Genomic DNA, 23,363 nt, shown 5'->3' on the forward strand with positions numbered 1-23,363 from the left:
AAAGAATCGTCTTTTTTCATTGGTTGAATTTTTTACAGGTTTACAGCTGCTACAGATGACAGATTTTTTTTTTTTTTTTTTTTTTTTGTTCCTTTTTCAGAGCACATAAGATCTTGATTTCTGTCAGGACATAAAGACAATTTAAATAAAAAATGTAAAAAAAAAAAAAGTGTATCTGGAGAAAATTACCTACCACAGCTTTAAATAGTATTCAAAATAAAAGACACTAGTTACTTTCACCTCCCACATTTAAATTTGGTAATACATCTTGCCACGTTCCCTTGCAAAAAGTTAACATCTCATGTTTAAAATTACAAAAGAAGAGACCAAATCATAATTTATTTTTCACAAAGGCATCTGTAAAAAATAAAATGTTTATCAAGATGTGCAATTATTTTAAAAACAAAATAACACCAATGAATTCTATTAAAAACTAATACAATTCTCAGGTTCTGAGTGTAGCTAAATTTATGAACTCTAAAACTGAGAAAATAACCAGTTGTGGAGCCATGCATTACGTATAATCTGGTTGGTCGGGTATGAGGCGATGCATTTCATTGTTGTCTGATCATTTCATTTGTTGTAATCTCACAGTGTCTGTTGATCCTTTCAAAAAAAAAAAAAAAAAAAAAAAAAAAAAACGGTTGGGTGTAGAAATGTAACTAATGACTTGTTTTTAAACGTGCTTAAGTACAAATATTACTGATTTATAAACACACTCAAAAAAAAGTACAAGTACACATAAAAGCAACTTAGTTACAGTAACGTGAGTACTAATCGATTACTTTCACCTCTGCTGAGGAGCAATCTGAGGAGTGCAGTGGTATTAAAGTGAGAGGGCGTGGTCTCAGTGCTCCGAGGGGGCGTGGTCTCAGTGCGCTGCTTATGAATATGGAGCTCAAAGACACGCCCCTTTCAGCTCAACTTGTGAAACTATCGCCAACTCGGAGCAACAGTCAGTCAGTCAGTCAGCAAGCAGGCAGTCAGTAGGTTGAACAGCCGCATGGCTTCTGTGTGAACTTCCCTCAGTTAGTGGAGAAACAGCGGCTAACAAAGACAGTTGGATAAAGGTCGCTGGACACACCGAGGACCAGGTCTCATATGAACCGGGATCCAGTGCTCCGCTGATCCCACTGTCGGTTCCCACTCGGTGCATGTTCAAACCAGAGCCGAGCTCTGGTGCCGTGTGTCGGCCAGACGACTTGTACCAAACGAGGGGCAACTGCAGTCCGGAGGCATGATTTTGAGACGGGGCTCCGTCGTTGCTGCCATTTTACTGTGGTTTGTTACCAAGGTACGTGGTTTGTTTCAGCGGTGGGCTGTACTTTGATTGCATGTGTGTGTTGTTGTCTTGTATGTTCACGGCTATGCTAACGTTACATGTAACCATGGCTCATTCAGTGCGGTGCTCTGCTAGCTCACAGCAAGTGCATGATATATGTATATGTGTGTGTATATGTAGTTGCAAAATACAACTTTTGACAGTAAAATGCATGGTCTAAAATGGTACAGAGAGGTAATTGTTTGGCTGTGGTGTCTCCAACAGGTGTCTGAGGGATCTGGACAATTCGAGCTGCAAATCTTATCGATGCATAATGTGAAAGGAGAGCTGCTCAACGGCTTGTGTTGTGATGGCACGCGGACCAGCGCGGATCGAAAGTGCACAAGGGACGAGTGCGATACGTTTTTTAAAGTTTGTCTGAAGGAATACCAGTCCAGGGTGTCTGCTGCAGGGGCCTGCAGCTTCGGAATGGGAACTACGCCTGTCCTCGGAGGGAATACCTTTTCTTTCAAGAGTTCTGTCAGGAATGACAAGTCCAGGATAATTTTGCCCTTCACTTTTGCCTGGCCGGTGAGTGGAGCCTTGTTTCTTTTCTTTCTTTCTTTTTTTTTTTTTTGTGTGCTGTGCACCTCCAAAAGGAAAAAACGAAACAAGAAAAATGTGTTTGCAGGGCAATTCAATGCAATTACTACCTGTCAGTCAACACCCCCCCCCCCCCCCCCCAAAAAAAAAAAAAAAAGTGGCTCGAAAACACAACAAATAAAGAGTTTCTCTATTTGTGAAGAGCTCCTTTCAGAAAATCTTCTCTTTAACCATGCGTTTTACCAGGTGCAAGTGTTTTTCAGAACTATTATCCTGTCACTCTTTTAACAACTACTTTGCACGTGTGCAAAAAAAGGCACGAGTCGAGTTTTTGGTCAACTAAGCTTTAACTCACTATGTTACACAGTCTGGTATCCTGAGGCAAGGCAAATGTATTTGTATAGTGCATATAATACACAAAATAACTTAATGTGCTTTATATTATCATAAAGTGCAACAGAAAACATTCAACAGCTTGAAATCACTAAGAACATTAAAATCAGCAGCAAAAAACCCCCCATTTAAAATCATAAACTCATTACATCAACAACAACATGACCAAAAATCTCCCTCTCAATCATATGCAGTAGAGGAAAAAGAGTGCCTTTAACTTTGATTTAAAAAAAAAAAAAAAAAAAAAAAGTTCACATTGGACGCTGACTTAAAAACATAAAATCTTGCCTAAATGTCGCTTTCTTCATGTTTCCGGTTCAGTCTCATGGACTCGCTTCACAAAGCAGATTTATAGCCGAGGTAATGAAAATTAAAAAAAAAAAAAAAAAAGTAAAATGATCTCTATTCTCCCCAGCAGTTCTATAATGAAACCCCCTTTTCTGCCAAGTGTTAGCTCTCCTTCACAGTGAGTAAATGGGCCTGACAGGCCTGTGGGAGTGCTGTTTCTCTGTGAGAAGATATGATTTGCCATGCTGAAGCAAATTTCAGTGTTTAAAAAAAAAAATAAGAAGAACAAAAAAGTGCACGGGGTGACTGGCCTCAAAGTCTAGCCAACAAGTTTCCTCCTCCACCATCCACTCGTCCATTGGTATGCCTGTGTCCTGTTACATCAAGGATATTTTTACCTTCATCTTGATGGAGGTTCTTGTTACTCTTGTCAAGCAGATGACTGTAGTTTCTTGTTGTGTTGGTAGTTATTGTGTGTTAGCTGTGGGGTAGAAAAGATCACTGAAATTTGGGATTTTCCCACCATAGGTTTTGCCAACAGTGTCAACTGTAATTTAATATTCAGTGTTTTTCATTCTCCTAGTATTATGGATACCAGTGCCTGACACCTTCTTTAAGGCACAACTTTCTGTTTGTTTATAGCAACGAAAAGGATGCATTTTCATCCTGCTAATGAAAAATCTTTCCTATTCACATTAGAGTCTCCATTGTTTGGACTGATAGCTTTACTTGCACACTGATAACATGGAAACCTTCTCTCCAATATAGCCTAGCCTTTATCATGCCCAAGATCTACTGACTTATATCCATGTTCTGCGGATATAATAAACACTCAAGAGATCAATCACATTAAGTAGTTAATCTCGCTCCTGCGGCTTCATTGTAGAAAGCGAAGAATTTGGATCAGCCAGAATGCTTGATTCTCTCATCCTTCACTTCAAGTGCTTTACTTCAGTGCACTTTAACAATTGTCAGGTTAGGTATGATATCACTCTTTGTCCTTTTCATCAGTTGATTGGCTGTTGTGGACAGATGGCAGTGTGTTGCAATTGGGTTGTTGGGTACTCTGAGTTCATGAAGCCCCCCCCTCTCTTTTCCTCCTCCCTTCATCCTCTCGCCTGTGAACTGCATGAAGTTGGCCTCTTGTCCAGGCCAAGGGCTTTGTTTAAGTCACGCTTGGTTGGACCCCAGGCATTTCATCGCTTTAACCTTGCCACCCACGGTAACTGCGGCACTTAATGAGGCTCAGGCTACAGTGCTTGGATCAGGTAGGGCAGGATCCCGGCGACCAGCAGAATGACGTCGGCCCGGACATCATCCAGTGTTTCAGAGCCCTCTGTGTGGATTCTCTAATGTCTGCTTTGTGCTTTCATATCCACAAAGAAGTGAGAGCGGGCCGGGCCGCCTCGGGCCTCGCAGTGTATCAAGCCTGGACAATAGTGTGGCCTCAGTGACTACAGTGAGGATTACAGAGCATAATAGAGGCCATGCAGCAGTAATGCCCGCACAGGGCAAGCAACAGGAAGCATTTGAGGTAGACTCAGCAGTGATGAAGTCGACTGGAATAAAAGCAGACCCCGATATATTAAGTGTTTTAATAGTACGACTGTAGGTCTGATCGTCTTATGTCTCATATAGCTTTGCACTCTAATTTTCTAATTATGGCTACACTAAACAGCATAATACGCTCTCATCTTGTTGGTGGCTTATCTGAAACCTAGAACATGTTGATATCATTGTGACTGATTTGTTGACAAGTTGGTGCAGACTGAGATCAGGACAATATGCAGCTCTGCCTTGTGGGTGAGGCCTGTCGGCTGCTGCTGCAGTGGGAGTAATGACATGTTTGTTTTCTATAGTCTGCTCTGATGTGGCAGTTTAGTGCAAATTACTCAAGTGAAAGAGGGAAAAGCAGTGTTTGTACTACCCCCCATACCTGTGGCTCAGACATGTTTTCTTAAATGTAGTGTTTAGTCAGTGTGAGATTACTGAATAGCTCCTGATTCTTTGTGGCTTGCGATACCTGTTTCAAGTTGACTAGACGTCAATAAAAGGCAGATTTTACCGGAGAAACCTGCACCTTATTTGTGTTTCCACTAATGGTTTGTGACTGGTACAGAAGCCAAATGACTCACTGGGTGTTCACTCAAATGATTTGACTTTCCTTCTGGTCCTTGATTCAATGTTTTGATCTTGTTTGTCATAGAGTACTCTGTTTGCACTGCAGTGTCTTTTTGTTTAACTTGGCAAAAACATGCATGTTTTTTTTTTTTCTTTTCCCTGGCTGACGTATATTTGGAAGATATTTGATAAGCAATTGCTTGTTAAACAGTTCTTTCTGCAATGTTTTGTTCTGCTGAGGATCTCTTGGGAAACGATGAATTCCTCCAGGCAGTCCATCAGTTAAGAGGCTTTGAAGGTGATTGTGAGAGTTGTCTTCTTATGACACTGCTTAGGGTTTTCTTGTTAACTGGAAGCTGGGTGTGTTAGCTCTAATAAGTGGGTTAGATCACAGTTTATTGCAATTAAAGTAAATGACGAAACAAGCTAATAACCGTGGCTCAGGTGGTAGTGGGTCGTCTTCTGATCGAGAGGTTGGGGGTTCGATCCCAGTACCTGACTATGTGTCGAAGTGTCCTTGGGCAAGACACTGAACCCTAAGTTGCTCCCAGTGGTCGACTAGCGCCTTGCATGGCAGTCCTGTCCCACTGGTGTGTGAATGTGAGAGTGATTGGGTGAATGAGCTGATATGTAAAGCGCTTTGAGACTGCTTCAGTGTGGTTATAAAGCGCTATATAAAATCAAGTCCATTTACCATTTACCAATAAAGAAGTTGAATATGCCTGAGTGCTAACTTGTAGGTCCAATGTGTTCTACCACACACGTACACACTCTGAAATAACTTTTTGGCTTTTTCCTGCTTGCTGAGGACCTGTAACCAAAAAGGAAAAGTCAGCTACTTAGAGAATTAACTGAGGTTCTTGGGCAGGTCACAGTGATTTGAACGGGAGGGATCTTTATTAGTCTTGCTCCTTGTTTCTTGTACAGTATCTGTTAGACTGAAAAAAACATTGGAAGGCATATGGTTACACTTATTGGACTTGGATGTCTTGTGCGTTTGAGTGAAGGAGTGAGAGAGAGAGTGAGAGATACTGTGTGCTGTAGTTCAAAGAGAAGTTGTGAGTCAGCTGGGAGCCTGGGAAAAGCGAACCTGGCAGTGGCAGACTGCTTCAAGCCGATAACCGCTGATGAGTTATGGAGTGTTAGTGAATGAGGAGTCGGGCAGTGTCTCACTTTTTGAAAGCAGGTATTCTGTCTCAAATGCAAACGTCTCAGTCGTGGAGCACCAAGTTATCAAAGCAACCTATTTTGACGCCTCAGTAAGCTGCAACACCTTTTGGGTGTGCCAAATAGAGCTTCACGCAATCACAGAAGAGAGTTGTAAGGCTATTATGATTTATAGCATTTTTTTCTTTGGTGTGGCTCTTAATCATATCAATTTAGGACTAATATGAAATGAGTGTGTGCTGATGTAGGTATAGTGCTGCAATAGCTACCATGTCGAGGCAAGCCCTAAATCATGCAAGATATGGGTGTGTGGCTTTTTATGCTTTCAAAAGAACAGGGCAGTTATTTATTGGATTTAATGCTTTCAAATGAAGGTCCACCACACTAAGGTCTTTTTCTTGTCAGTCTTGGACACGTCATCATTTTGTGCATCACCGGTGAAGCTGCTTGTTGATATTTCCAGTTGGCTGGGATCCATTGTTGTGCTTCATTTCAAGTAAAATGACTGCTTGCAAGGGATGGCGAGAGGTCACTGAAGGGTAAAGGAAAAGTTGTTGCTTTCCTAAGCACACAAGTTACCAGAATTATCATAGCATTATCTACATATAGCATTGCTGTGAGTGTAGTAGCTCTAGTGTGTTTTGTTCCTGTGTTGAAGGATGAGTTCACCAGTGTCACACACCGATGACGCAGTACTCTACTGTCACCAGTGTGGGATGGAGATACTTACAAAATCTGCTGCGATGATGCACTTTGAGTGGATAACAACTCCTTTTACACGTTAAAACTGGTCAGAGAATCCTCCTTGTTGTTTCCGGGTAAATTACGACATTTCTCATGGATTATTGGGATGGTTGTCAGTGATTGGGTATCACATTACCACATTATCACATTACTGACTCACTTTCTGGAGATCTCCGTCAAGTGAGTGCAGCCAATTGTGAATAAGAGAATCCTGTCAAGTCTATCACTGATGAGGCCTGCCCTTTGAATAATAGCTTCTCCGATTGCAGTGAAATGCTGGCACAGGATGAAACAAATGGCTGCAGCTAAAATGGAAAGTTGAATGCCTGAGAAAACAAGGTAAAGCCTGAAAAAAAACCACTAGCAGTGACTCATGGTGCTTTCTTTTAGAGGAGAGGGAACAAGGGGTTTTCCTTCAAGCAGGTTTGTTTACCATGAAGTCAGAGCTAGGAGCCATAGAAGCGATGCAAAATTTCTGAAATGCCTCCAAGCAGCGCTGCCAGGGGCGAGCAGCATGTATGTGAATATAACAAGTAAGTGTTTCCAGTGAATGCCCGGGTGTAGTAAGTGGGTTACATTTTCTCTCTGCTATGGTTTGCCGACATGTTGCCTGATCTCCTGTGTGACTGCAGCGCAGGGCAGGGCCAGTGTGTAAGCTGATATTGGTGTGAGCGCTACCCACCCTGAGTCAGACAAAGCGTTTTTTGGAGTGCTGAAATCCAAACAGGCCGTGCAGAGTGTAGCTCTCTCTCTCTCTCTGTCTCTCTCTCTCTGTCTCTGTCTCTCTCTCTGTCTCTGTCTCTCTCTCTGTCTCTGTCATTCTCCCCTTTCCTGCATTTTCCTCTCTCTGATCATCCAAATCCAGCTCATTCACCTTTTTCATCTCAAGCTTCTGTCCTGAGTCTGTAGCTGAAAGTTAGTCCTTGAGCACTTCAGCAGCATCTGTTTACAGCATTCAGTATTCCAAATTAGCATGAAATCAAAAATCCACTACAGATTACCGTTCAGAACAGCTGCTTGAAATTGCCCACTGGTCTTTCTCTTCATATCTTGTGAACTTGTGGAAAATGTTTTGCTTTACGTGTGATGTTATGCATTTCTGACATAGAATGGTTGTAGTCCACAATTACCGGTACCTGGACTTGCCATGAATTAAATTGAGATGGAATGTACTGGTAATCAGCAAAACAGGTGAAGTCATGGAAAAGATAAAATATTTACTAGAGCCTCTGTCATGTTTCAATATTTCCCCAGTTCTGTTTCACATTTGACATATTTCCTTTTTCCATGTCATTTCCATTTTATATAGATGTAATTACTGGCTATTGAACGCCCCAAAACAGTGCCAAGCATCTGTAATAAGTTAACTATTTTTAATTCAATATTTTTATGATGTAGCAGTGGCCTGAAACCACATGCTAATATCACAAGATTTTGCAATCGGGATTTGATGTTAATCTGTACTGTCTACTAAACTTTTAACACATTAGGGCACCCGTTTTACAGTGAAAAATATTGTGGATATATGCTTTTGTCCCAAAACATGTTATGTGGGTTTAGTTCATGTGTGTCATGTAGCTGTTTTTATTTCTCATGCGTCAGATTTTTGCGAGAGGTTTGACATTTCTGTCTCTGACAACCCATTTACTGGGAAGAATTGCATGTAAATGTTTCATATTTTCCCAAAACATCCATATATGGTTACATTCCATATTCATATTCCAATTCCTGCTTGATTTTGTTTAAAATCATAATTAAGAATAAAATTAACACTATTGCCATTTCCGTTTCAGGAAGTAAATACTATAATTTTCATCTGTTTTCCGTGACCCCAGAGGCCCTAACTTTAACTCTTATTAAGGGCGCACGGTGGCTTAGTGGTTAGCACGTCCGCCTCACAGCAAGAAGGTTCTGGATTCAAGACCTGGGTCCTTTCTGTGTGGAGTTTGCATGTTCTCCCCGTGCTGCGTGGGTTTTTTCCGGGTACTCCTGCTTCCTCCCACAATCCAAAAACATGACTGTAAGGTTGATTGGAGTCTCTGAAATTGCCCATAAGAGTGAATGAGAGTGGGTGGTTGTCTGTCTGTGTTGCCCTACGATGGACTGGCGCCCTGTCCAGGGTGTACCCCCGCCCAGCGCCCAATGAGAGCCCAATGAGAACTCTTATCAAAGTGTTTGAAGCCAGGCTCTTAAAGAAGATTTGTAATGTATAAAACATGCCTGAAATAAGATGGTTGCTAACAAACTCAATGCAGTTGGTGCTTCTTTGATCTTTTGCTTTGACACGTATCACTTAGTAACTGATGCGATGCTTTTATTAATAGCTGTTCTTGTTTCTGTCTTCTCCCCATCAGAGATCCTACACTTTGATAGTGGAAGCCTTGGACTCCAACAACGAAACCAGTGGTAAGTGTTTCACCCGGCCTGGCTGGCACCCCACAACCACCCTTTCCTTTTGGCAGCGCCTGGGACAAGTTGTGTTGAAGGTCAGGAAAGGAAGTAGATTCTTCCTGAACCCCCTGCCCTCGTTCCACATGGTCCACTGGGTGTGTGTCTGTGTTGGCGTGTTGACAGGTGCCTGTAGTGTAGAAAGGAGAGTGGTTCAAGAAAACTAAGGCAGGAGAAATGGGGTGGAGAGGCCTCCTCGGGGCCCCCTCCCCAGTGAAAATGTTTTTATTTGGCCGATGACTGATGGCAGGTGCTGCCAGCCGGGGTTGAGGTCAAACTGTCTCACTGTCACTGAGGCGTGAAACACACACAGTTCATCCAGTCAGCCACGGTTAACCAGCCTCCAGGCCCAGAGACAGTCCTCAGAGCTCAATGGTTTGTCTAAAACAATTCTTTTTTTAATCTATTCTGCCATACCATGCTGTAGGGCTGGGCAATATATCGTGATTCAAGATATATTGAGTTTTCTATTTTGGCGATGTTTAAAATGACAATATTGCCTATATCGAGATATGTCTTTACTTGTTTTTATTCATACGATCACACAGTACAAATCACATTATACAAGTATTTAATATTGTTAATAGAGTACAGTCAAACAGTCTTTAACAATTTTCCCATATTTCGGATATATATATCCGAAATATATATATATATATATAGCTTATTTTGTATTAAAACACTCGTTTTAGGAATTGCTGCTTTTGTTACTTTTCAGAACAGCATGAGAAGCACAGTTAGATGGATCACCGAGTGCACATTAACCCAGACCTTCCCCTAAACAAGCCACACTACAGAACTCACTCATACTTGCTGTCTATTATAGGAGAAAAAGCCGAAAGTTGCACATATTGTGCTGCTGTTTGTTAATAAATGTGCTTATGTGGCATTTTTCATCACCAAATTTAACATATAACTTTAAGACTTTATTGAGTTAAACCCCTCCCATTCAGACTCTGTGGCAGACTGCTTGTATCATGAGCACTTCGCAAAGATCTTAACATCTCCCTTTGCGTTGCTAGGTTAGGTTTTCTTTCTGGAATCCCTGCCCGTGGCTGAGCAGTCTAACAACAGCACGATAATGCCTGATAAGCACGAGGCCTTATCCTCTGCTTGTTTACATCCGCTCAAACCCAACAAGGTTTTTGTCTTTTTCGCTGTATTTGCCGCCCCCCAGAGAGCTATTAGAACACTGGTGTGAAAAGCCCCTTGAATGTACACCATCAATGCTGGCTAAGCCTCTGTGAGCTCCATCAGGTTGGCTCACCGCTTTGGTAGCTTTGTCTGTTTAGACTGTCCTTGCTGAGTGGAATCCTAATCATAATAACAAGCCTGGGTTCATGTTTGAGCTTTTTACTCTAAGCATGAGTTGGAGCTGCTGCACGATTATGGACAAAATGATAATCATGATTATTCTGATCAATATTATCATTGCAATTATCTATCATGAAAGAGAAAAATCTGTATTTCTTTTGCACGACTTAAGAAAAAATCTATATATGAAAAGTTTACAGTGAAAAATTAAGCTTTACATAAAAATTCCACCAAAAAAAAAAGAAATTAACCCAAGAATTTAAAATGTACTAAGGGTTAACCTAATAAATACAGAGCGCTTTGACAAAATGCAACTCATTGGAAACAATTAAAGCTCATAACTCTCATCAATCCACCAAATTACTCAAAGCTGCCGCTGACTAATGGTTGAGAAAGTGCCTGGTTTGATATATAGCAGAGCCCGCATTTTAAATGTAAAAATTGCCGACGATTAGGTTGATTTAATTGTGGCAACCCAAATCGTAATCACAATTCAAATTCAATTAATTGTACTGCTCGAGCATGAGTATAGCACCTAAGTCGAGTTTCAGGGGGAATTTAGTTTTTACCATGCTGAAACTTTCTGTTCTAAAGAATAAAAACAATCCCTCTGACCTTTTTGTAAACTTAAAGTTAGGCTGATTTATGAGGAGCTCAAACCCAGGCAGCAGGTAGCAAAGGTTTGCTACTCCTGACACGGCAGGCCAGCACTAGGTAGAGAAATACCACACGGGCCAGCACAGGATTCCAGGCCACTGTGAAATGTTACCGTGCGCTGTGATTCCACTACACCGCACGACCCCGCGCACCTCACAGCACGGCAAATAAACGACAGCGGCCATCACCCCCACCCCCTCAAAGCATTCCATCGTACTACACACACACAGGAGTCCTTCGCCCCTGCGGTCAGCCACCTCTCCCCCTGTGTGCTCACAGTAAATAATGACGGTGACACATTTTTCATTCTCTCTCAGGTGGAAGATTCAGACATTAGGTATCGAGTGTGGCACGCACGAGTCGAGCGAGCTGAGCTGAGCTTTACACGTGGACACTGTAGTGTTTGGAGGACAGGCCGTGTGTGTTTGCTTGGTTTTAAGTGTGTTTGCACTAGTCGTGAAGCTCATTACGGCCTCAGTCCGTGCCCGTTTTGACAACGCACTGACCTCTTCATGTTTGACAAGAAAATAAATCAGGTTCTAGGTCTAAGTCTGTGTGTGTCTTACAATCAAAACACAGACCTGAGCCCTGGCTCCCTAGCTGAAGTGCAGGTACACACATTTTTATTTGTATTTTTTTTTTTTTTTTACTTAGTTTTTATAGATTTTAGCCAACACAGTACAATGAAAAGATTGTAGAGTATTCCTCCTACATAACCATTTTGGAATTTCTAAACTTCAAGTAAAAAAAAAACCTGAAACAGACAAAACCAAAGAAGAATAAGTAAAGCAAAACAACAACAACAACCAGACAAGCACTCAAGAGGATGAACCAGAAAATATAATAAAATGTTATAAATAGACAATACTGTGATTAGTCTTTAAGATGCATCCAAATTACATTTATACAAATTAATTTATATAAATTCCCTATAGAATCGTCTATAAAGATACATGGGTAAACAAAAATCCTAAGTACCAATGACAAATGATAAAAACAGAAACACAAGGAGGTAAATTATAAATCTTCTCCATCCAAAACTCAGATATATTGTGCATAGTCAGTTTCTAAGAGTACTGGTACAGTACATGGTGTAAGCACACAATGCGTTAGAGGAGACATTACCAACTATTGCTGAAACATAGGCAAAGCGGGTCTTTATCTCATATTGAAACTTATTTCTGGAGTCTTAATAGGTATGTCATTCCCTCCATGTTATGATATATGGGTTCAAAAAGTCCAAGACATCTATAAGTACGGGGGTCCTGTTTTAACCACCTTAAAGTAATACACTTGAGGGCTTCTGTGAGCAGTATACTGATATTCAACAGATATTTTAAAGAAGCATTTTTGACCAAAATGCCTTTGAGGAAGGCAGATCCAGGTCATCAGATTGTTGTCTTAATAACTTATCTAGTTAAATATAGGTAAAAAAAACTGAAATGTGCTGATTGAATGTTTGCAGTGCGGTGTCCTCGTGCTGTAATTTACCGTGGCTGCGGTTGTGTCCACAGAGGGCAGCCTCTGAAACCAGTGATATCCCAGAGATGCAAACCCGAGAATCTGAAACCAACCACGGAGAGTTGGGCAGGGAGCGTGAGAAAAAGAGCCAGTTAAAAAGAGCTAATTACAGGAATCTTTTCATTTCACTCGAGTCGACATTTCCTCTGAGATGTTTCCTCCTCTCCACCATAGATGAGTGCTTTGATTACATGTAATCTGCCATCCAAGAGATCTTCTGCAATTTGTCTGTTTTTTTGTTTTCCCGCTGTATGATCAAGAACATACCAACTCCATGAAACTTTTAGTTATAGGAATTCACTTCATCTCATCTGACAAACTCTTGATTTATTGGAGCAAAGGTTGATTGTCTCAAAATGTGTTTACGTAGGTGCAGATGGGAAGTTGATTGAGAAAGCCTTTCACTCTGGTATGATCAACCCCAGCCTGCACTGGCAGAAGCTGACTCACAACGGCCCCGTGGCACAGTTTGAGTACCAAATCCGAGTCAGCTGTGATGAACACTACTACGGCTTTGGCTGCAAAGAGTTCTGCCGACCCAGGGACGAGTTTTTTGCACATTACACGTGCGACTACAATGGAAACAAGACGTGCCTGGAAGGCTGGTCTGGACCCGACTGCAACAGAGGTGAGCATGCCTGCAATATATGACTGATTCAGACTGTGTGTAATATGATTCATGCTGATACATTGTCTGATGCATGACCCGGACGAATGCGGCTCTTTGTTTGGGAACCTTCTTTAAATTGTCCTCTTTCACTTAATTTAGGTTGGATTAATTTATGTGCCCGCGGAATATTTCAGTGTGCATTATATTTCCATATAATCTATCATTTGCTGTAATTGTGGCTATAATTATACATCCATCATTTACACTTGTAGAGTTTGTGGGTGCTTTGAATAGCTAAGGATTCCACTGACAAAATGCATGTTTTTCTATGCAGTTGGAGGCTAACTCTGCACATTCTAAGGTTTTAAACCCGTGATCTTCTACTCTGCTGCTATTAGCTTTATTGTAATGTTTTACAGTTTCCCACAGCTGTGTAAACCTGTTTTTTGGTCATGTTATTTATGCAGTTAAATACAAATTTCAGAGGGCAAAATGGAAAGTCATTAAATAACATAATTTACAACATAAATAGTGATTAAAATGTGCCCAAAAGGGCAACATTTAAATCTTGTTACTTTGCATTGAAACCCTTGTGCTTCCTTTTTTCTTCCAGCAATATGCAGACAAGGCTGCAGCACTGAACATGGATCATGTGAGGAGCCTGGTGGATGCAAGTAAGTGGCTATTTGCTGATTCCATTGTCATTGTTTTTTACCATTTAACACAGCGATGGGCAACACTATCACAGCTGGGGCCACAAAAATGTGATTGTATCTGATACGAGGGCCACATGATCAACATTTGTCAGCCTTTAGAAAAATAACTGATCTGGCATGAATTAATAATATTTTTATCTGTATGGTTTTATTGTTTTGTCAGTTTTTAGTCATTTTGTGTGTTCGTGTTGTAATTTTTTTGTATCTTTCTGTCATTTTCTGTATTTATGTTGTTGATTTGTGCATTTTTGGGGTCACTTTCTGTATTTTTGTTGTTTTTCTGTATTTTCCTGTCATTTTGTAATGTGGTGTTTTGTTGTTTTTGTACTGATTTTGTTTAAATGGTTCTTGTGTCTGTCTTTGTTGTCATTTTGTATATTGTAGGAATTTTTTGTGTACTCCATTTTTGCTGTTGATTTGTGTGTTTTGGTAGTCTTTTTTGTGTATTATGTTAGGCTTTATATTCCTTCCAACATCTTGAAATACAATTTTTGGGGATTTGTTTTGGGACTACACAAAATTAGACTGAGAGCCGCCAGTTGCCTATGTCTGACTTAACACATGGTCACAATCAGATTCCAGCCTTAAATCCAAGCCGCTCTTCAGCCTCAGCACCACGTTGGAATTGTAACCAACTGAGAGGCAGCATTATCGGCCAAATCATGCGTAACATTTGGATGGGCCTCAAAGTGTATTGTTTATGTAGCTAATGGCTTCCGAATACTGTTTGTGCACACAGCCAGAGGAAAGGCCAGGCGCAGATGGATATCAGAGCAGGTCATTGTGTGCAGTAATGGTTGCATCTAATCCTTATCCTGGAGGAGGCCCAGCACTGCTCTGCTCTTCCCAAAGTTCAGGCACAGGTTGCTTTCTCAGTCCTCTGACTAGTGCAGGGTGTGATCCTGTTTCTTCATTTTGTGTCATAAAATGAGATCAGCTTTCTTGTAGGTGCTTGTGTGGCTGCTGATGATCAAAGTGTAATTCATTTTAATATCTGAGTTGAATTTATTACAATTTCTCTGCCAACCAAACTTTCCGATCAAACTTCTAAAGTATTGTCATCGGAGAAGGTTTTCTCACCATTGTATCCAAACTGTGCAGTGTGTAGCAACATTAGCTGCAGGCGAGGGCAGTGTCCTTGTTACTAACTTTGTCAACAGAGCCACAGTTAATGATGGTGGGAATTTGATGATGAGGATAATGGTGGATATTTTTTTTTTTTTTTTTTTTTTTTTTTTTTCCCTCCCTGAAGAAAATCAAGACATCAAACGACTTCTTAAGACCTCAAATTGTTACTATTCTCATAATAAAAACACAGGAAAACATCAGCTAAGCGTAACCACTGTCCCTCTCGTGTTTCATCTTGATGGAGTAATACCATGCAGCTGTGGGATGAGATTGCTTTAAAAAGAACAACACACGCACTTGTCTTAATGTTAATCTATTGTTACAATGCCCGGTAATTTGTCGTTGGAACCACAAAAAGGTTTCAGGATCCTGCTGTGGTTCCCGCTTCACTTCTCATGGAGAGGATTAGCACACTTTTAAGAATAGCTTCTTTAATCACAGGCTGTGGTTTACTTAACCACCACGTTTATTTTTACAGTCCGTCGGTTTCTCGAAGCTAATCAGTGCGCCGCTCCCCCAGAGGGACACTGTGTTTCCTGTCACTAAGCTCCACCGCGCCAACTGTATCACCACTCAGCCACTTTTAAGGAGCACACTTATCAGCCAGGCCAGATTGCTGTCTTAATTATTGAGCCGAGCATTGAAAAGGCCAGTGTTTATCAGTGTAATTCTTCACCTGGACAGCGTAGTGGTCAGCCTGTGAGTTTCCTCTGCTCTGCCTTTAGGGCAGACGCCCAATTACTGTGGGATGGGAACCAGGATGAGCAGCAGTGTTGTTGGCTGTAGAAAGGCTGAGTAATGCTCTTTGTGAGAACAACTCCACTGCTTAACTACAGACAGTGTCATTAAACAGTGTCTGGCTGCATGCTAATGCTGGCTGTGCTAATGCTCTCATTGGCACTTAAGTGTAACAATTAGATAGACATTTGTTCTTGCTGTCTTGAAACATGTACAATACAAAGAATAAACATTCATTTTAACAACCAAAAACGGAATGGGCTGAAGCAGCAACAGCATTATAAAAAACAATAGAAACAACTCAATATTTCGTTTTTAAATAATTTATGAACATAGACTCTGAACTCATTGACTTTTAAAGTTTTGAATGATCTTGAGATCACTTTAACTCCATAAACAGAAATCCATCTTCTTTTAACATTTGTTCTAAATTTCCTTTTTTCAAAAATATAAACCCCTCCTAAATTATATTTTTCTTCTCTTAGTTTAAAAACTGATGTATTACCCAAAGGATTGCTTTTATTTCTCATTCTGAATAAAATCTCTATCACTTAACTTTTAAGATGTATTGTTCTAGATTTTTTAAACAGTTTGTTAGTAGGTGAGCTCAATTCCACTTCATGTAATGCTCTCTTTTGTAATTTGATGAATGGATCTGCATATGTTTTGCATCTATTACCAATTACTTGGTTTCCTTGTTTTTAAAGCATAAATATTTGACTTTCTGCGAGTCATTTGTGGTCTTTCAGTTCCAGGGCATTATTTGTCTTATGCTAATGCTAACATGAGCATGTGGATGGAAATATAGGTCATTTGGCTGCATGTGTCACTAAATGCACATTTGTCCTGCAGATGTCTGTATGGCTGGCAGGGTCAGTACTGTGACAAGTGCATCCCCCACCCCGGCTGTGTGCATGGCACCTGCGTGGAGCCATGGCAGTGCCTGTGCGACACCAACTGGGGCGGCCACCACTGCGATAAAGGTTAATTCCCATGTCTTGTTTCAGTCTGAGCCTTGTGTGTGTGTGTGTGTGTGTGTGTGTGTGTGTGTGTGTGTGTGTGTGTGTGTGTGTGTGTGTGTGTGTGTGTGTGTGTGTGTGTGTGTGTGTGTGTGTGTGTGTGTGTGTGTGTGTGTGTGTGTGTGTGTGTGTGTGTGTGTGTGTGTGTGTGTGTGTGTGTGTGTGTGTGTGTGTGTGTGTGTGTGTGTGTGTGTGTGTGTGCGTTCAAACAAACTAAAGCGGTTTTAATAATCTCTTCTCAGACCTGAACTACTGTGGCACTCACCAGCCCTGCATGAACGGAGGGACGTGCATCAACACAGGACCTGACAAGTACCAGTGTACCTGTGCTGAGGGTTACTCTGGAGCCAACTGTGAGAGAGGTGAGTTGTGCCTGTACCTTTTTTGTTTTTTTTTTCTTTGGGGGCTAATCAGCATAGATGGGCAATATATCGAAAATCAAGATATATCGAATTTTCTATTTTGGCAATATTGGAAATACAATATAACCTATCTTAATATATATATTTTTATGGCTCATTTTGTATTATAATACTTGTTTTAGGAGTCACTGCTTTCTCTACTTCTCAGAACAGCATGAAAAGCACAGTTGGACGGATTTCTGAGTGCGTCCTAACCCAGACCTTTCTCTAAACAAGCCACTCTACAGAACTCACTCACACGTGCTGTCCCTTATAGGGAAAAAAAGTTTATTAAATGTGCCTGTGGCATTTTGCGTCAGCAAATTTAACCCAGAATTTTTTTTTTATGGTCTGATTTTATTTGAATTGAAAATATTGAGATTTATATCGTATATTGCCAGTTTGACAAAAATTATTGAGATATGAGTTTTGGTCAATATCCCAGCCCTACTAATCAGTAGAACTTGAAAGTTTTGTCCTCGCATTCAGACTAAAGGTCAAAGGTTACTAGGTTGGTAATCATATGAGGTGCTAACTTGCCTATAATCTGTTTCCACTCCAGCGTAAGTGGCCCCCCAAGTCAGGTAATCCAGCTGTTTGATCCCCAGGGACTGATCGTCTCCCTGATTTTTAAGACTGATGGGTGTGGTGCAAAGGTTCAGCTGCTGTGAACACTTACTATGGAGATGATGGCTTTTTCCTCATTAAATCTGAGCCTCGCGGGGTGCTGACAGCTTAACTGCAGAGATGTCAGGAAACGGTGCCCTTCGTAACAGGAGGTCTGCAGAACGGGGGATACATACATCAGGCTTTAGTAACGCTGCAAGTGCAATGCCTCATCCTCTCCTCCCCCTGACATACCAAAAAGCATCCACTGATCATCTCAGACTGCTTGGTTTTCTTTTTCACCCTGAGTGAATCATTTATTTTTGATTCATTTGGGATCCACTGATCCTTCGCTGGTCCACACAGGATGGACTCTCCCTCATGCCATTCTCACATCTTGTGCCGCCACTCTCAGAAGAAGAATGGCTGGGAGTCAGAGGGAAGTCACGGTGCATTGGTCAGGTCAACATAGCATGAAAAATGATTTCCTGGTGGCGTGGTCTGCTGAGGCGAGTAATGGGGGAGAAGGGGGGTGGGGATTTTTTTTGGAGGAAGGGTGGATGGGTGAGGAAAGGATTGGACTCCTGGATGTTGTGATAACAAAGCCAGGCTGGGCTCAGTCAGAAGCTGCGTTTTGTTTAACCATCAATAATGGAACATTCATGATAAAATAAACAGAAAGAAGTCGGTCATTTCCTTGTTGTGATCTATTTGTCTCAATGTTATCTTTCAGCTGAACATGCGTGTTTGTCTAATCCGTGCTCTAATGGAGGGCGCTGTTCAGAAACCAGTCAGGGCTTTGAGTGTCGGTGTCAGCCTGGATGGAGCGGCTCCTCCTGCGACATCAGTAAGTATCTAAGGCTACTTTCACACTGCAAGAGTTAAAGCTCAATTGAGATTTTTTGTTCGGCATAATACAGTAAAAATGACGTAAGATACGGCACGCTTTTGCACAAACGTAAACATGGAGGAAGTTAGCATTTTTGTTTTTTTCTCAAAGTTTTTGTGTAGTGGGAGCTGGAGAATGAATGAGCAGGGGCACAGGATGAGGATAAAGGAAGATAGAGGCAAAAATTGTTTGTTTTTGGCTTTTTGTGGTGCTGGCATTCTTTTAAAACATAGACCAGTTACGGTTTGAACCTTCAAGCTTTGCTTCTAAGGAATTGTCACCCCATATACTTATTTGGTCCAGGACATCTATGTTCTTCCATTGACTTGCTCCGTCTTTGCTATCATCCACAAAAACTCTACACAGCCACTAGTATTACTCCAGAAAAGACCTGTGAGAATAATTCATAAAGTTGTTTTTTCGAGAACACTAAAACTTTAAAACTGCAAAGATTTTATACAAAGCAAGAAAAAAAATGTACTCCAAGAAATCTTTCAAACATTTTCTTTGAAAGAGAGGGGGGTTACAAATTAAGGGGAAAGTTAAGTTTAAAGATTTTAAGAGTTTGAACATAATTAAAAAATTTTGTATGCCAATTTGTGGAGTAAAATTATGGAACAGAATGTGTGTGAATCTAAAACAATGTTCACACATAATTCAGTTTGAAATAAATAAAGGATTTTTCACAAGGTACGGGAATTAATCTAATCGCTAATCACCAGTTGTTTTTTGTTTTTTTTTCCCCTTTTGATGATTAGCTATGGACTATTTGTGAATATATAGATTCTGTTTAATGATACATTGGAAATTAATTTAAAGAAGAAAAAAAAAGCAAAATTGGTAGTGATTAAAGGGGTTGGATTAAATAACTTTACACTTCTTCCTACTCCTTATCGCACATGTACTGTAAATTGAGAAGTTTAAGTGTTTGTGGATCAAGTAAATGGTCTATTTCTGCTGTTGTTATTCATCATTTTAATTTTTTTTAAACTATTCTTTTGTTTTACATTTTCCAAATAAAGAAATCTATTTTTACAAGGCTCTCTCTGGGCATAATGATGACGTGTCACTAAAAGTGACGTCAACACATCAAAAGCGCATTAAAACAGCTTTGTCCGTTCACACTGGGGTCGCATTGAAAAATGATCATAGAAAATCTATGAGGTATGTGAAACGGAAGATGCGAGACGCTAGACCCAACTAAATATTGAGTGCTGTACATGCTCATACTTTTCAGTTGGCCAACATTTCTAGAAATCTTTTTTTTGTATTGGTCTTAAGTAATATTCTAATTTTCTGAGATACTTAATTTGGGATTTTCATTAGTTGTCAGTTATAATCATCAAAATTAAAAGAAATAAACATTTGAAATATATCAGTCTGTGTGTAATGCATGTATATAATATACAAGTTTCACTTTTTGAATGGAATTACTGAAATAAATAAACTTTTTCATGATATTATAAGTTTATGACCAGCACCTGTATCTGATTCAGGATCACATATGAAAGTGGTCTAAATCTGATTTGAAAAAATCAGATATGGGCCAGATTTGAGTGTTGGCACTGCTTCTAAAAAGTTTGAACTGGTCAGTTGACTCAAAAAAAAAAATCAGATTTGGGCCACTTTTGCCTGCAGTGTGAATGTAGCCTTAATATTTCACACTTCAAAGGATGTAATGTAGATCCTACTTCATCTGTTTCTGTCGTGCAGATGTTGACGACTGCCTCCCAAACCCCTGCAATCATGGCGGTACCTGCAAGGATCTGGTTAACGGCTTCAAATGCTACTGTCCATCCCAGTGGACGGGGAAGACATGTCTGATTGGTGAGTGCAGAGCCCCTTCCTGCCACTTGTCGGCTGTCAACGGCAATGTGTCCTCGCTGCTAACCGTTCCCTCTCTTTCTAGATGCCAATGAATGCGACAGCAAGCCCTGTGTCAATGCTAACTCCTGCCGCAACCTGATTGGTGGATACTTCTGCGAGTGCCTTCCAGGCTGGACTGGAGCAAACTGCGACATCGGTGAGTGGAACACTGTCAGCTGCAGCTGTGCAGCAGCTCAACCGTCCAACTTCAGCCTGTTGGTCCACTTCTGTACCCTTAAGATGAAGTGCTGCCTTTTCCTTGTAACAATCTGTGAGGTCATGTGTTGCTTATAATCCAATGCCAGGACTAGTTTCACATGGCAGTTAGGCAGGGTTACTCAACACCACATTCTGCAGCCATATAATCCAACTCTTACAGGCATTGTGCACTCACTCAGCTTTAAAGGCCTCCAGCATGTGGCTTGTTTTCAATGACGCACTGTTTAGTCAAGCTGCTCAGAAATGATCCCTATTTGTATTCCCATGTAGATATAAATGACTGCAAGGACCAATGCCAGAATGGAGGAACTTGCAAGGTAGGTGTTGATTTCTTCTTTTTTTTAGGTAATTGGTAGTACTTGTTTGTGTTTTCTGTGTCTTTGTGTCTGCTTTTGTCAAGGCCAGAGACATTTAGTGGTTGTATAAATAGTGACTGTAAACTGTTCTCTCCAAAGCAACAGTGCAATTGTTGTGGAATTCCTCTGAAATTAAATCTGAGAGGAGTGGGTTCAGAGGGGTTTCTGAGGGAGGGACACACCAGTTTCTCGACCACGCTGTATCAAATTACTATAAACATTATTGTGTTGAGACCCTGCCAGGAAAATGTGTTGAAATAATTGCAGAGCTGTGATAATATTCTTCCACCTCCAACCTCCTGCATTCTCTTTCCAGTTGGACTCCATCGGTTCATTACGGCTAACCCTGTTTTTGTCTGTCTTTCAGGACTTGGTAAATGGCTATCGTTGCATGTGTCCTCCGGGATTTGCAGGCGATCACTGTGAGAGGGACATTGATGAGTGCGCCAGCTCACCGTGTCTAAATGGAGGCCGGTGTCAAGATGAAGTCAATGGCTTCCAGTGCTTTTGTGGGACTGGCTTCTCAGGACAGCTCTGCCAGGTGAGAGGCACTACTGAAGCATAAAGGAAAACTCTTTTTTAGTTCACAGGCCAAATGCATCTCAATTTCATCCAACTCATGCACATTTTGATTACATTTTAACAAAATAAACCCTAAACAAAAAATGAAAAATTCAGATGTTTAAAATGTACATTTTATTAAAGTGGAATATAAGCATTTTGATAGTGGCCATAAAGATTAATTGGACAAACCTTTTGCTTTATCAACCTTATTCAGAATTAGTAGCATCACACTGTACCTTCAGTACAACCAAATTAGCTGACTATCAACCACGCCTTCCCTTGTCCCACCCTAACTCCCTCTTCCCTGTTCCTTTCCACATCACCAAGGTGTAACACTGCCTTTTCTTTTTGTATCTTCCCCTCATAAAGTGTTTCTTACTTTTACTGAGGGAGGCATGGTAATGGTCACAATTAAGCAATAAAACATTAATAGCTGTCGTAAAAAGATTTTACTACATGTAGTGTTGACCTTCGACAGCATGTGCAGACAAGGTTTTAAAGAAAAAGAAAGAAAAATTAATTGAGAATTAAGTGGCCAAGCAGCAATTATGTTCTTTTTCAAAGAGATTAATTTGAACTTTATTCTCCAAAGGGACATTAATTTGATCACTTTTTGCATTGTGACCTACATATTACTGCCTGCGGTGGATTTAAGCAGTTGACCCTGAATTTAAGAAAAATGTTATTTTTAAACTTGGGAAGTCTTTTGTTTGGTCCATGATAAGCATTATTCAGCATCTCCAGCCTCTCATCCTACCAGCAGTGCTGTTTCTCTGGGTTTTCCTGCCCCGCCCTCTTAAATGGCTGTTGTTTCACAGTCTTTATTTAAAGCCATTGCTTTGTAGAAGATACTCCATGTTACAGTGGAATACATTCCTCGGACTCTAAGGACTAATACTATGTTAATGCTTTAATGCCCCTCCCTTCCCCCAGTGTGATATTTCCTAGTTCTGGCTGCTGGGATCACACTGTGGGTTTGAGGCTTGGTTTTCTATTGCAGAAACCTTTGTTTAACAACTCTTCCTGCATTTCTCCCTCAGCTGGACATAGATTACTGTTCACCCAACCCGTGTCAGAATGGAGCGCCCTGCTTCAACCTGGCAACCGACTATTACTGCGCGTGCCCGGAGGACTACGAGGGCAAGAACTGTTCCCACCTCAAAGACCACTGCCGCACCACCACTTGTAAAGGTACGCCTCCTGTCTGCCATCACCACAAAAAGTTGATCTGTGTAACAGGCTGCGGTGAAAATGCTGAATAAGGCCAGGTATGCTACATTTGCAGGAACACTTTTCCTATTTTCCGATGTAACTTATAGCTCAGTTTCACGTCAGTCTGACTTTGTGGAGCAGCTCTAGTTAGTGTGGCTCCCATGACGACAGCCTCCCACTTTCCTCAGCTGAAGTTTTCCAAAGCTTCTTCCCTCTTCTCGATTCCATGAAATTTTGGCATTAGTCTTAATGGCACTGTGTGTGTTCGTGGTAATGTCTTGGTGGGCTACCTCTGCTTTTCTCCCCCAGTGGATATGTGTGTGTGTGAGTGAGTGAGTGGACCAACCACAGAGTTAGATATGAGACGGTGGGACTCTATACTCTTGGCAAGAATGAAGGGATTATATGGGAGCACATTCTCTGGGCTTGTTTGACCTGATCAGACAGGGGAAAGGAGGGGATTTCACTGCAAAGAGAGAACAATCGCTATGAATGTCTCTTTAGAACATAATCATTTTCCAA

At 40.9% G+C, this 23,363-nt stretch overlaps 1 protein-coding gene across 2 annotated transcripts in view; it reads left to right on the plus strand.

Annotated features, from left to right (window-relative positions):
- Positions 1 to 933: 933 nt before the first annotated feature.
- jag1b (jagged canonical Notch ligand 1b) overlaps positions 934 to 23,363 on the plus strand; it is a 32,591-nt gene continuing 10,161 nt past the window's right edge. The window contains exons 1-13 of one of the 2 annotated variants that reach the window (XM_028467698.1): positions 934 to 1,294; positions 1,547 to 1,852; positions 8,932 to 8,983; positions 12,888 to 13,145; positions 13,741 to 13,801; positions 16,562 to 16,692; positions 16,971 to 17,090; positions 18,469 to 18,582; positions 20,338 to 20,451; positions 20,534 to 20,647; positions 20,980 to 21,026; positions 21,433 to 21,606; positions 22,670 to 22,820. In XM_028467698.1, coding sequence (XP_028323499.1) covers positions 1,238 to 1,294; positions 1,547 to 1,852; positions 8,932 to 8,983; positions 12,888 to 13,145; positions 13,741 to 13,801; positions 16,562 to 16,692; positions 16,971 to 17,090; positions 18,469 to 18,582; positions 20,338 to 20,451; positions 20,534 to 20,647; positions 20,980 to 21,026; positions 21,433 to 21,606; positions 22,670 to 22,820 — 1,699 coding nt within the window. In that variant the 5' untranslated portion in view covers positions 934 to 1,237. Of the gene's footprint in view, positions 1,295 to 1,546; positions 1,853 to 6,381; positions 7,111 to 8,931; positions 8,984 to 12,887; positions 13,146 to 13,740; positions 13,802 to 16,561; positions 16,693 to 16,970; positions 17,091 to 18,468; positions 18,583 to 20,337; positions 20,452 to 20,533; positions 20,648 to 20,979; positions 21,027 to 21,432; positions 21,607 to 22,669; positions 22,821 to 23,363 lie in introns of those variants that run through there. The other variant, XM_028467699.1, reaches the window with a different exon arrangement.

Source organism: Gouania willdenowi, chromosome 15 (assembly GCF_900634775.1).
Source record: "Gouania willdenowi chromosome 15, fGouWil2.1, whole genome shotgun sequence".
NCBI classification, from domain to species: Eukaryota; Metazoa; Chordata; class Actinopteri; order Blenniiformes; family Gobiesocidae; genus Gouania; species Gouania willdenowi.